Here is a 15,239-nt window from a genome sequence, read left to right as displayed (position 1 = left end):
TGTCGTGTCGATACCTCTACAACGAATGCGTTGTATGGCCCCGTTTGAATGATTTGCCCCTATAAAAACCGAGAGGTCGTAAATCTCATGGTCACAAGCCGGCGTCATTGTAAAGTTGAACTGTATCACCTTTATGCGGCGAGTAATTTCTTCTAACTGGAGTGCTGTATGGCAGGACTAAATGCGAAGGGGGCAGTTTATCTTTATACTGGTCGTTCAAAATTAGAATTTAACGATTTTTCGAAGAACAAACGGTGTGCACAAAGGAAAGCTGGCTTAGGCCGTTAGTTTTGCTTAAGTGCATACGAAGGGAGGAGATAATTAAACCCGACAATCTCCTAATCAGATAAAAGCAATTAAGAAACGTTTTAGTCACTGAACTTAGCGTTCACGTTTATACTGAAAACTTCTTGAGATTGAGATAAATGCAATTCAAATTCTGATGTAGTCGATACGGCTAGAGCAATGCACTTATAACCATTCCGAAGAGTAGTCCCCCCCCCCACCCACACACACACACAGCCAGAACTCCTTTGCAGACTGGTCCCTAATTTGATTTATACTTTAGAATTCCTATTCCACTGAATAGAAAGAGCTTGACTTAATCTGTTAGCTCAGTGAGCTTCTCCCGGGAAAAGCACTCATAAACAAATGAAAAAAAAAAACTCAATTAAACCGCAAATGGGACCTTGACATACGAAGATAATCAGCACGAACACAGTACCCAACAGCCCACAGCTCGATAAGTTAAACTGAACAGGGATGCGTAGTTAATGTAAACCTTTTGTGACGGCTTCGTTAGCATAGCCCGAACCAAGCAAGGCAGAAGCATGCTTTGAAAATCAAGATGAACATTCTTTGACAAGCAATAAAGAAACTTAGGCACAGATAGCATTGATAGAACAAAGCAACACACCTCGCGAAAACCTCTCAAACTAAACTGCACCAGACACTTTCTACCGCGAACACAATACGAAAGATGCGCGCGCAGCCTCGACCGCGGTCTCTCGCCCTCATTGACTGGCACCCCAGTAATTTATGCGATTGCCTTTTAATTGAGGCCCCCGGAAAAACTTCGTTAAAAGCCCGGCTGCGGGGTGGGGAACTCGATAAACACACAGCTAGACAGCCAGAAAGGGCAGTGGCAGGGGCCGCGGCGGGAGTAACAACCCATCGTCATCTTCATTAAATGGGACGCAAGCGAACGGGCGCCATGATGGGAATCCGTAATTGGCAGCGACAGCCAGCCGGAAAAGGTTCAGGGAGGGGACTGCGTAGGGGCAGCAGGATAGCCCAGTGCTACGTTAGCATATCATCGAAGTGATAACACAAAACGTAAAAAAGAAACATCCAGTTTTTACTTGTTTATAGGTCGAGCCGGTGTGGGAGTCGAAACCCCGTCTCCATACATAACTCAACCCTGAAAAAAAATTCGCAGATAAGCCGCAAGAATTAGCGCATAAGTCGCACCTCCCATGCACAGACGGCAACGTGGAATCTGTTCCGGTTTCAAGGGGCTTAACGCCCCAAAGTGACTTCGGCTATGAGGGACGCCGTAGTGGAGGGCTCCGGATAATTTGCGCCTTTCGGATCAGCAGCCGAGCACCATAACTACTGAACCACCACGGCGGCTGCAAAGTGGAATCGCTTTGATGAATCTGCATGTATATCCTGTCTTCGCCAAATATACGCAAGCAGCAGGCAGGTTCTTAAATTTTAGGTTTAACTGAAGTTTATAAACGCACCTGTAAAGCTCAACTGGCACTGAAAGAGAGATAAGAAACTTTCTTGGGACCGTATAGCGGGGCTTACATAGAGCTTGGTGCTGAAAAAACTCGCATGTCAGCAGTCGCACTGCCCGAATTTAGAGCAATACACCACTGCACTCTTTCCACAAGCGGGCTAACAAAATGGGGGAGGGAGCGTCACGCTACGCTCTCTAGCGGTCATGTTGGCGATAAGTGGTGTGAGAAAAACCTACACAAAAGACAGGTCTGCTGCAATCACCTAATACATGGGCTCGCGAACGAAAGTAACGTTCATAATGATGACGACGAGAGTCAAAGCGTCCCACTTGTCTATGTACAGCTTTTGTCAAAAGTAAGCCCACTGGTATTCCTTCCGGATAGTGCTGTGTGGCTCGCATTGCATAGTCAGCGTTCCAGATCCATCGCAGGTGATGGAAACTCTCGCCCTCAGCTCGGCTGAGCTTAAGATTTCCTAGGTCACTGGGGGGTACCACTGTCAGCGTTATAAGCGAACTCTTTGGGCTAAATATTTTTCACAAGGACTGCATATATGATAGCCGGGAACGAATACAGTCTTAGTCGCTGAAAAAGCTCCATCAATGCTCCTTATATGCTACGCAGGCGCCGAACGTCAACGTCAGAAAAGTTAATTTAGTTCGATCGCCAATTACTGTCCTGGCCAACAGGTCCACACGATGGGCAAAAAAAAAAACCTGCAGTCGTTACCACCTTTCATAATTACGCCTTCTCAGACAGGCATAGGTTCGCACGTCTGGCGCATGGAACAATTTATTATAAATCCCTTTGGGCAAACAAAGACAATGAAGAAACACATGGCGTTAAGCGTATTTTCATATAAAAAAGAAATGCCAAGCCATTCGTTTTTTTTTTTCGGGTTCAGTTCTCCGAAAGAATTTTTTCACGGGAAGTGAATGAGGAACGCCGTTTAATCTCATGAAAATCCACGAAGCAGAATAAGCCGCAGTGTAGCTTTCTTTTTCTTCATCGTCATGCGACGACTGCATTCACTGGCCGGTATAGACTCGGACTGAACCTCCTACTCCACCTCTCAGCCACAGCAACACGCAAGAAATAAAAATGGCAACAACCAAATCAGATAAACAACGCCACGGGAAATTGGACAGCTCTCCGCTGCTCTCGATTCTCGAAAAAAGAAACAATGCCGTCGCAGGTAGACACCGTCTGCTACCGCCCCAGAAAAGTAACTACAAAAGTGAAGACCCTTTCTTCAGAGCGCACCTGGGCCTCGGCTGTCCTCACTGGGGTTTAATCAGAAATAGAACGGGGCAGGGGTAACGGAAATAAAAGGAGGAGGCCCTTCTTTTCATCCATACTACAAAGAGCATTGATTCAGAATATGAAAGCGCACAAAAAGTGTATCGAGCTCCTAAAACTAGAAAGAAGACTTTATCCCTACCAATCCTGTCCGATGATATTTCATTTCGATACGTCGTCGGCTGTGAGGAAAAAAATACAAAGATCGCAGGTAGATAGAAAGGACCGGTACACAGTTCTGGAGCGACCAACAATGCAGAGGACTAAAGGTACAAAATAAATGTCTGGAGGCTGAAAGATTGACAACTAAATTTTCTTACCCTTCGCTTATATCGGTGAAAGCCAGAAAAAAAGAAAGAAAGTATGAGAGAAAGACTTAAAAGTTAATGCCTCGACACAAGGGGTCAAACCTCTTGTGGAAAAGAAGAAAAAGGCGAAATCGATATAACCTGAGTTCCTGAGCAAGTAATTTCCGGAGTTCAAAGGCACCTTACGACCACACCGGCGGACGATGTCCTTCGCGAGGTCTAAGCGAAAAATCGGAATGAAAAAATAAATAAGGAAAACACATAAACAAACGCAAGATGGCGTCCGGTGACCCAGCCAGGACCAGACAGAGCGATATAAGAAGATTTCGCTCTGTTTCTTCCGAAAAGATTACTACCAACTCCACGCGGCTCGATGGACGGGCAAAAAAGACGACGGTCGTTCAAGACGGATTACGGGAGAGCAGCCGTCGTTTCGGATTTTGTGCTTTTGCTGTTCTTGGAGTTAAAACTGAAGACAGGAAAAAAAAAAGCGCACGCTAGCGAAAAGCAGACGACTCGGCGCCCACGGCCGCGCAGCAGCAGACGACAGGCAGACGGCGCGCCACCATGGCGCAGTGTAGCAGACGACGCGTCGCGATTTCGAAGAAGCCCTAGAGGGCGCTGGGGTAGATATCGCGTGCCGCGAGCTTTGTGTGCACGAAAGTGCGTGGAAAACGGGGGAAGGGGAGGGGGGACGTGGATAAAGTGAAGATGGAAACAACGATGCATTATTTCCCCGTCCTGAGATACCAACCTTTCCATCGCCCCTTCTATCCCGCCCTTGCGCTGCTACGTATACATATGGAGAGATGAGAAGAAAAGCCATTGTTCTTGAGGCTCGACGAGGGGCTTCTGCCCCCTCTCTTATACGGCAGACGGGTGCCAGCGAGAGATAACGTCAATCAAAGCGCGCTCCAGGCGCCCGGCCTAGCGTTATCGTCTGCCTACAGGAAACGGAAGCTAAGGCACTCGGAGCCGTTGGCTTTGGCTTTGGCCGACTGGACAGCCCCACCAGAGAGACAAGAGTGAACGATGCGAAGGATGAGTGCGATGATTCTCGTTAGCGGTAGGAGCCACGGCAAAGCGAGGTTGGGAACCGCGTTTTGCAGGAACTCTGATTAAACAACAGCTGACGGAAAATGACGTCAAAAATAGACAAAGGAGCTGGTGCCGTATCGTTTGCGAAAGCTCACGGAACATATCAGTAATGGAACTTAGTTATTAAAACGTACAGGTCATATAAATGCACTACGATAACAGGAAGTGACAGCCTTACGCGATCACCACGTCCGAACGCAGAAACCTCGCACAGGTGAAGCCGGAATCAGAAACCAAAGCTAGAGTGCAGACTTTCAAGAGGGTGTACATCACAGAACGCCTATTCCCCGCGGACATAGCAGCTACCCTTAAGAGGATCACAGTTGTGTGTTCTACGGTACGAGAATGTACAGATTGATGAACTGACGAAGCCCATGAAAAATAGAGGTTCCAATACTTTCGAAACTATGCGAAGTGCTCAATAAGTACCGTGAAACCTTATTAGAACCTAAAAAAAAAACAGCTTTAAAAAGCATCCAATAAGAAGTCGACACTCGACAAAGGCCTCTCTACAAATCCCCCAAAATGGATGAGCTCGCAAAGACCACTATAATATATTTCACGACTTTGTATTGCGTCAAGTCCATACATAGAGTTCTCTATAAGAGAAGCATACAGATGGTTAGGGTGGCAGAAAACTTCGAAACTGAAGAAATATATTTCAATAATTTTTATGATTTCTATAATTTTTATGCGTCTATGGCGCAATGTCTCCTCCACAAAACCACAACGCGAATTTTGTGATGACCTTGATGTAAAAATTGGGCATGAGTGAGTTCATGAAAAGTTATGCAACTCTGGTCAGCCTGTTATGCCTTTCATAAACTGATTGTGCGACATGTAAAGCCTTTGTCAAAAGTTCAGAGCCCAGGGGGTTTGCTTCTGAGCACTATTGTGGCACTGCTGTAGGATTCATGGAAGTCCTACGCATCGGAGGGAGCAGGACCAAAAATGTTCTTACCTTCAGGAGATTTGGGACGCTGAGGACGCATTACGAGCAAAGCAGTATGGCCCAGAAGCAAACCCCCTGGGCTGTAAACTTCTGACAAAGGCTGTACATTAAAGGGGAGGGGGATGTCCAAACACAGGTCCTATAAACATTCTCATTCAGCTTCCTTGACTGTTAGGTAAAACATAAAATGACTTTATTGAGTACTTCAAGAATTCGATCGTAGTGTTGTGCAATGAGAACCTTCGTGAATTCAAATGGGCGCACTTTTTGTACTGCTTAAGCCCTCTAGCGGTCGTTCGGTAAAAATTTTAGTAGTGCATTTTACCAGCCCTGCTTACAGTATCGCCCTGCTCACCGGCTTTCGAGATCCATTAAATCTAGGTATGGCGACATCAGCAACAGGCCAGGAATTATTTGGCACTTTTCGCGTCGTTGAACAAAAACTGACATCTCCGAAACGCCTTCTCATCCGCTTAAAAGGTGCGGCGACCTCACCATGCGCGTAGGCACGAACGACCAACAAAAAACTTGCTCCAAAGGACAAGACAGCCCCCCCGAGAACAGTGACAGCGACTTCAGTCGATTCATTCTTTGAAAGCGTACAAGTTTCAAGGCGAGGCAGGCTTAGGCGGAGACTGTTAACTTTTTTTTTTTTTACCTTTTCCCGCTCGGCTAATCGGCCCTATATATAACACCGACCGCAGTCCACCCTCCTTTTTCGCTGCCAATTTCACAATCACGAAATGTGGAGCATCGAAAACCACGCTTCGAGTATAGCCGGACACGAATAGCTCCAGACCTGTCACGGCCGCTTTTTCTCTCGCGAACGTGAGGCAAGATGTGTCTGAAAAACGGGCACGGCAGGAGGCCAGGAACACCATTTAGATGATGAGGGTTGGCTGGACACTTCAGCAATGAGAGGAAACAAGATGAAGAAGCCTTTCCCCGAGATATAATAAAGCGCGCCGAGGATTGAACGAAAAAAAAACAAAAAAAAACAAACAACGAAAGCCGGAAAACCAACCCGACAAAGCGCGCTGTCGAAGTCAGAACCCATTCTTCGGCGGTGACATGTCCGCCGTGCCAGAACACGAACCGCGGCCGTAATGTACAGAGCAGCCGCGCGAGTCCGAGCGCATTAGATAGACACATACCGGCGGCGGCCGTTCCGCCATCAATGATTGAGAGCGGCCTGTCTAGAAATGATCGAAGAGGTTCGCCCAGACAGAGCGAGATGTTGGTAATACCACGGAGCTCGGGGCGTTATTCAACACAGTTCGCGGACAGGACAGGGCTGGGGATGTAAAGGGGGGTCCGGGAGAACGGGAAAAGATACGGGACGTGGCGGGCTCGAGCATTAGCTTAACAAACCTGCACGTTCGCCGGTGGAGGCGCTGCCTGCCCGATAACGAGAACGAGACGAAGAAAGTTCCCGTCGAGAACTATCAAGAGCTGTATTGGCTCGCTGCAGTTTTCATTATGGAAAGCCCGAGAGGTTGCAGTCATTTTCTCTAGTTTGTCGACTGGTTTTCTTTCCCCTGTTTTCCCCTTCCCTCTATTCCTTCCCTCACAACGCGGTTCGGATGTCCACTCGGGGTAAGATAGCTATGACGTCTTGCCTTTCCTCTACATCACCTGCTTATTATAAGCTGGGAGTCGGAGACGTCGGCATCAGTGATGGAGAACCGCGTTTCGGTGGAAACTAAAACGCAAAAACAGACCCGAGTGAGTGCGATGTCAGTGCACGTTAAAGATACCCAAGTGGTCGAAATTAGTCCGGAGACCTCTACTACAGCACCTCGTTCTCTCTTCTTTCACTCCTGCCTTCCTCACTTCCCTTACGGTGCAGTTCGGGTGTCCACCGAGATGTGAAGCAATTACTGCACCTATAATTTCCTCAAAACCAATTTTTAATTCATGCAGTGCGCGTTAAAGACCCCCTGGTGATGCAATGATTGATTCACCCGATCTTCATTTCGTTATATTTCTTTCTGCATTTCGTTAGTGCCCGATGTCATCGCTATGACTGGAAACGCTCACAGACGGGCGGATATATTCACAACCGAATAGAATCGGATGAAAATATTATATGACAGCGTCCCTACGTTAGTTACGTGCATTCTATCCACTGCTTACGAACAAATAGAGAGCAGAAGGAGTTGTTGCTCTTCGAAAATAGTGCGCGGAGAGGCGATATCGCATGCTGTTCGTGGCTTGCTCCTCTACACAACATTAAAACCATTTATTCGTGTCTGATGTAGCGGATGATCATTAAAATCAGCGAAAACAAAAAAAGGGGCAAACCACGGGAAGCTTCAGCAGTTAAAACCCAAGCAACAGTGAGAACGCTACTATATCTCAATTTCTGCGCAAACCCCATGACAGACCCTTAGTCTTGCTCACCTGTAGTGCTAAAAGGCAGAAAATTGCTGTTTTAGTTCTGTCATTAAACTGTTCTATGGGTCTCCAAAGTCCGCGTTATTGATTTGTAAATTTCCTTCAAAGTGCGCGTTCATCGTCCAGCACTCCGCATTCATGCCAGCCGTTTTCACACGCCAGAAAGCGATTTTTTCCTTGTCAATCATGTAGCCCGTTTTCACCGCCGCGCAACAAACGAATGACTCACGAGGGGCCGCCACCGTCGACAAACAAGTGCGAGTTTATCGTGAAATTTCAAAACAGGCACGATTCTACCTAGATTGGGCCCTGAAGGAATGCTCCGTGGCGTCGCCATATTGGATAAACTGAGGCGTCCCCTCTAGGTCGTGAAAATCACCAATTGTCTCTAAGCCACCATGATAGTATCTGATTGCGAGGCGCGCTAAAAAAGAAATCAATTTCAAGAATACAGAGCAGGTGCTGGGCCCGCGTTGCGTCCAAATCGAAGGCTAGCCAAATCTGAAAACCTGAGGACGAGCACTTTCAATTAGTTTATCATATTGAAAATTGAAAACTGAAATTGAAAAAGATTTATTTGAGCAGAGAAGTTACAGCATCTGCTGCAGGGGCAGAGGCTGAAGGCAAGGCGCCTGACGAGGCCTCTGTCCCTCTGCAGTCGACGGAAGTGCAATACAATTTGCGCATAACATGAAGGTAAGGCACATAATATGACATTATAACAGACCGACCGACTCTACCACCTAATTCCGACCACTAATCCCTATTAATCGACATTGATCCACCCATTAACCCAACAGATACACATTAATATAACCACGACTCCGAACTATTTCACCCTAATCCACCAACTGATCTTCACTAATCCACTTTAATGTTTCAAATACTTCCCTATAATGTTTCCCTCTAAATGTTTCAAATACTTCCAAAATTTGGGGGTCCTGTGGAATAATTGCGCTGGGCCAACCTCTAAATGCTGCCACATTTTTTTCTTGAGGAATGAGGTCAAGAAGCCCCGAAGTTTTAATATTTTTCATGGCCTATAGCTCTCACTTGTCCACGTTCAGTTAGCGCATTATTTCGCTCTTATCTGCTTATTATTGAAAACTTACTGATATCCGTATGATTGCTAGGAAATTTTTCTTCTTTCTCTCTGTCTCTTCTTAATCGGTGAGGTTCTTAAATGGTTACTTCCCTCTCAATAATTTCTACTTCCTTCTGCGTTTATTTCATTATTATCTGCGTATTCCAGAAAGCTCATTACTCTCTGCTAAATTGTTTTACCCTATTGTTTTTTTTTCTTACGTTCGTCCCATCTTTCGCGCTGTTTGCAACAATGAGAACGTATGCGCAAGTCGCAGCTTCGCGGCGTTCCCGAAACGAGCACGACGACTCGATCGCTTTCCCTCTCTAAAGCATACGCCATGGAGTGGGGCAACCACCAAAGAGAAAATATGGCCTGGGACATAAACCAATCGCGCGGATTACGTAAGTTTTGGAAATTACGACACAACTCGACGGCGATGAAAAGCACCCGTACGTGGGGCCCGGCTGACCAGTGAAACTATACAGGTCACGTTGTCGGTGCAGCTGCCAGTGTTGGCGGGAAAAAAAAAATGAGAAGCCAATGACGAGTACAGTGCTGAAAAAGAAAATTTCATTCACCAGTTACCTTCTAACAATGAGGTCAGGTACGACATCGCTCGTCCTTCACTTCTGAATGAATTATTTCGTCTACGGGTCGAACACATGACACTGAAAAAAGGACGGAACAAAAGTAATAGTGAAGAAAAGCGTCATACTGGTGGGATCAAAATGAGACATCCATGCCATCTAGTTTTTTTTTTTTTATCGCGCTTATTATGACGTTTAACGCGTCTACCTATTTTCTTTTACCCAAGCTCGATTTCAGTGTCGCAACTTCGTGCAGTTCGTTCGTGTCAAGATTGACCTGCGCCTGTTCGACAACGACGGACGAAATGTCATCAGAATCGAAAGCACATCACGTCAGGCGAAATTCTACCTCTCCGTTTGTTTATTCTTGCTTCTTTTTGTGCGCTTTAATCCGATTTCCTTCACTCTGTTCTAGCTTCGGTGTCCCGAGATGCCACTAGCATTTATGCGTCAGTAGTTTTAAAAAGTCCACGTCTTCCCACAGCATCACTGAAAGCTTGCAATACTTACACAACGAACCGATCGAGCTTCACTAAGCTCCGAAAAGGGCCTTCCCACAACCGTCAGACACCAACACCTAAGCACCGCCAGTTGAGTTTAGAACCACAGCATGCGAGCAAAGGCCTTGGAAAAGCTAGCGCTTCTTTCAGAACAAAAAAAATTCCCTGACATCGCGGTAATAAACAAGAGGATCATGACAGCGATCACATCACTAAATGCCTACTGTTGGACAATTACACGAACACATGCTTCGCCATGCGGAACCTTCATGTAGAACCAATGTTACTTTCCTCCTACAAATAGCACTGTTTTTAATTCCTTAATAACGCCGCAGTGGCTCAGTGGTTATGACGCTCGGTGGCTGACCTGGAAGACGCGAGAGCGACCCCGGCCGCGGCGGTCGAATTTTTAAGGAGACGAACTGCTGGAGGCCGTGTACTGAGCCATGTCATCGCACATTAAACAATCTGAGGTGACCGCGATTTTCCGGAGCCCTCCCCAACGGCATCCCTCAGAGCTTGAGTCGCTTTAGAACGTTAACCACCAGAAACCATAAACCATTAATTCTTTCAAACTGCATATCGTGTTTCAAATTATGTATTCTGCATATTCTGCGCAATTGTGCGCCTTCAAGGCTCATTGAATGACACACCTGCCTCACAAATTTCAGTTTGCATCTTAATATTACACAAACTATCGCACCTGACCACTGTGCTATCACCACCCGGTGCTTAGCCAATCACCTCCAATGGGCACCAACTGCAACAATTAAAAGCCTAAAAATAACAACAACGACGTGCGCTAAACCACATGCCGATCAAGGGTATAATTCTAGGCATTTAATACGTAGCATCGTCTCCAACTTGCCTATTTACACTTAATTTCCTTCAAGACATTTTAATGCGTTAATGTTGGAAGCCCCCTGGACCCAAATGTGTCGTCGGTCATAAAATACGCCCATTGGCTGGAGGGCAGTGACGTCATCAGACGGGAACATTTATATCGGCTGGAGGGAAGGGAACGTCATCAGACCGGAGCATTCCCACCGGCTGGAGGGAAGCGACGTCACCAGATGGGAGCGTTCCCATTGGTTAGAGGCAAGTGATGTCACCAGACGCGAGCATTAGTACTGGCTGGAGGAAGGTGACGTCACCAGACTGGATCATTACCGCTGGCTGGAGGGAAGTGACGTCATCAGACATTATCACTGCCATTGGTTTGCGCGCGCTCATTCAGTCCTCGACAAACCTACACTGAAATCGTCGAGCACTGTACAGTTGGAAGAGGGCCTCTGTCACCACCGGACCAAACTTTAAGCAACAGAGAGGTTGTTGCTTGGAAACGCCTGCAAGCTGGGAACTTCCCAAATCCAGACTGGTTGTTCCTCACGCGAATGGAAGATAGACCAAGTGTAAAATCTGCGGAGAAAGGGGCACCCTTGACCATAAAATCTGGCAATATCCTGACTCCCCAGGCGCCAGGAAGAAATATGAAAGCAGAGATGCCTGGGAGGCCTTGCTGCGAAGCGAGTCCCCCGCAGAACAGCAACAAGTCATCCGCCTGGCGACGAAAGACGCGAAGAAACACTGTACCTTCGCCCGTCTTTAGTAGCGGAAGCCCCGGCTCCACTCCTTGAGCCTGCGCGCCAAGGGCGGTGAGTAGGGGGCCTCCTACAGCGGTGGAAAATAGTTCTTCTTTACTGCCACTGCCATTGGCTGTAAGGAAGCGACGTTACTTCTGCTGCTAACTCTATCGCATTGCCAACGTGTAACGAAATTAGGTGTCCCAGTAAACTTTTCTGAGAGAACGCAGCCGTGAAACCCGGAAAACACACCCACCGATCGAGCGTCCCCGAGGAGGTCGGCAACGGATGTCAGCAGCCTGTGCCTCGGATGATCAGTAGCATCGTCGGGAGGAGTCCGGGTACTTCTCGCGCAGCTCGAGCTTGAACTGGCGGAAGAGCACACGGTTGCGCTCCTGGTCGGCGTCCTTGTTGCGGTGGAAGGAGGCGGCCGTTTTCAGCCCCTGGTGCACCACGAACGCGTTGTCCAGCACCGAGAACTTGTAGCCGGACACGTGCAGCTCGCACACCTGCCACAGAACGGAAAGGAAGAGAAAGAAAATATATAAATATGAACAAAACAAACAGGGCAAGAGTACGTGGTGTGAAGCGCTCGGCTCTTCTGTGTTTAATGCGATGACAGGTGGCGCCATCTGTCACCTGCCAATCGTGACACCTGCCAACCGTGGCAGGTGGTGTTCAGGAAGAGTGTGTCTCACAAGCCCCGCTAGTTACTTCCGGCAAAGGCACCAACAGCTTCGAATGTTATGCCATTGCCAACACATAATCTAATTAGGTGTCCCTGCGAATGTCCGTTCATATCAAGGCTGTCATCAGCACCTCACGCGTGCAAAGTAACACGCGATACTGACATTACACAGGCTGGACTTTGAACACTCTTTTTTTCTTGTGCAACAGCGCAACGGCACAAGGCCACAGGATAAGAAGAGACGATACACAGCGCTGACTAACAACAGAAGTTTATCCCGGAAGCCATTCTTATAAAGGCGCCAGCGACACTGAAAAACAGAAAAACACAAATAAACGTGACAGATATCTCTCCGACCAGGCACATTTTTGATAGCACAGGGCTAACACGTGTGCAAAAATTCACGTTCTTTCTGCAAGATAGCGACAGAAGGGGTGCTTACACATCTGTGACCCAACTTCATGATCTTAGACGCTTCGATAACTTCTCTAGTCAGCTGATCTTTGTGTTTATCAACAATTCTGCTTTTGTCATATAAAGGCTGGAAAGAACAATCACGGCAGTGGACACCGATGTCAGCTTTCTTGACATCGTTTCTGTGCTCCCTCAGCCTATCGTTCAAACAACGACCAGTTTGGCCAACATAGGAGCCACCACAACTCAAAGGAATCGAATACACCAGATTTTCTACGCACTTCACAAATTTAACCTCATGCTTTTTCGTGCAGACGGGTTCAGCTTCAATTGACTTTTTGGGGCCATTTACACGCGCGCACAATCTTCTCAATTTCACACGAGCTGAAAACACAACATCTACTCCTAACATCTAACTGAACACTCGCGTCAGGTTTCAGAGGGAACTGCCGCACGCATGCGCAAACGCGTCCTGAATTTGTTTGCGCAGAACAGCGCGAGACTGTTATGAATAAATTCAGTTTCGAGAACTTTCCGGTTTTTAACTACGTCCGGGAAACACTACGAAGGTGTTGTTCCACTTCCAGATATTGGCTGCTAGCGATATGCTCAAAACGGCCATGAACGTATTTGATTTCTAGCCAGTGGCTGCTCCATGTCCGGGGCGGTTCCGACATCATTAACACGCTGGCTGTTGTAGACATGCTCGGGATAGTTCCGAACGTACTGTTCTTTCAGACATTAGTGGTCCATTAGTGGTGCGGACGAGGTGTTAACCTATCGACCTCAATCTAAAGAGTGCACTTCCGGACGTGGACTGTTTTTCATTACACTCTAGAGCATTATGAACGTAAGTATTTCCAGACGCAAGCTCATTTAAGTATGCTCGAGAATGTTCTGAGCATGTTTCCAGACGTCGACTCTTGAAGCAATGCTACGTGCAAGTGCAATTCACGCAAGAAAAAATCGTATTGTTTCCAGCAAAAGTGAGCACAACCCGCATGTCACCACTGCAGGCACACGAAGGAACCACATATAAGGCACACGAAGGAACTACAGGAACTTCACGCATTGCGCGTTGTTCTCGTTCTTTCGCAGTGGTATTCATCGAAGATCCATGTTAATGCCCGCTTTTCTGTCGCGCTACGAAATAGAAACACTCGAGGTGCGTTCGCAGACTTGCGCATTTGTATCAAAAACATGAACCGTTTATCAGCTTAACTTCACTGTGAACCCATTTAAAGCCTCATATAAGTTGTCAAATACGTCTCTCAGGATATTGGCAATGACGAATAATGAAACGTGGCAGGAAATAAGCAGGCACACACAGAAAAGAAGTCGCTTCTTTGGGAAATATCAGTTTGACACCCCCAACTGAACCTCGGAAGCGCGTGTAGGCCTACCACAAAGTCCTACGGGCGCATACCACAAGCCTGCCACAGTGGTCCCGGACTGCGGAACCCTCCTAGAATGTGTAAAGGGTTGGCCTTTAAGGCCCGTCCCCCCCTCTTTCCTGTAAATAGCCTGAATAAATGTTTGCCACCACTCCTATCTGTTATAATGATTGACCTATACATAATGCATTCTTTTCTTCAACTGCCCTTATGACGACTCGGCAAGGGGCAGACGTAGTCTATTCCATAACCAGTCACCACAGGAGTTGAATCTATGCACGCGGGAGAGTTATTATGCAACAGCAATATCCCAAACTAAAGAATGTGTATCCCCATAGTCTACAGTTACGAATTTCGCCAGAATCGGTCTTTGTGACTGTAAGTAAGAAAAAATAAGACATATCTTCGCATCCCCTCTTTGAACGCGAGCAGTCCGAAAGCGGGAACTTTACCCTCGAAGGCTGAAATGTTGCAAGACAAACAGTTTCAAGTGGAGGGCAGCTCGCGCTATGGACGCGGGCGTTTGTAGGCCCGCTTTTGCTGCGCAATTCCTGGCGTCAAGGTCTTTTCAAAGACCCTTGAGAAACCTAACGCTACCATCACATACTGTACCCGACCAGCGCATCCCTTTCTTTTTGTGAACCGATAGAAAATAAATATTAAATAAATAGAATAAATAATAAAAATACCGCAGTACATTCGACGCTTCGCGTTGAAAAGGCGGCGTACTTGTCTTGACAGCATAGAAGAACAGAAATAAACTACCAGCTGCTACCTGAGACAGCCAAACGACGATGATGCGCAAGGATGCAGGGTCAGTTTCTGCCTCCCAGGACTACCCATCTCGGAGGCAAAGTTGCGTTGCGCCAGACTCTGGACAGTCGTTTCTGAGATGGAAGCACTTGGCGACCGAAAGCAACTTGAAATAAAAAAAAAATTGAGTGCCCATCCACTCGATGACGCGAAGATAAAATATCGCGCCAGCTGGTGGCGAAATTCTCAGTTAAGCATCCCAGTAAAGTCCGTCGCAATATTTTATTTATTTATTTATTTATTTATTTATTTATTTATTTATTTATTTATTTATTTATTTATTTATTTATTTATTTATTTATTTATTTATTTACCCTCAGGGCCGTTAGGCGTTACAGAGGGGAGTGGGAATACATGCAAGTACCAAAATCAAA

General features: G+C 46.8%; 1 protein-coding gene across 1 annotated transcript in view; it reads right to left on the bottom strand.

Moving 5' to 3' along the window:
* LOC149332125 (beta-1,4-glucuronyltransferase 1-like) overlaps positions 1–15,239 on the bottom strand; it is a 317,740-nt gene that overhangs the window by 20,942 nt on the left and 281,559 nt on the right. The window contains exon 7 of the mRNA XM_089557080.1: positions 11,813–12,065. Within this exon, the coding sequence (XP_089413206.1) occupies positions 11,871–12,065 (195 nt within the window). The 3' untranslated portion in view covers positions 11,813–11,870. The remainder of the gene's footprint in view (positions 1–11,812; positions 12,066–15,239) is intronic.

The sequence above is a fragment of the Amblyomma mixtum genome, chromosome 8, assembly GCF_055824585.1.
Source record: "Amblyomma mixtum isolate Tamu chromosome 8, ASM5582458v1, whole genome shotgun sequence".
Lineage (NCBI taxonomy): Eukaryota > Metazoa > Arthropoda > Arachnida > Ixodida > Ixodidae > Amblyomma > Amblyomma mixtum.
Note: the sequence above shows the minus strand (reverse complement) of the source record. Positions and strands in the feature narration are given on the sequence as shown.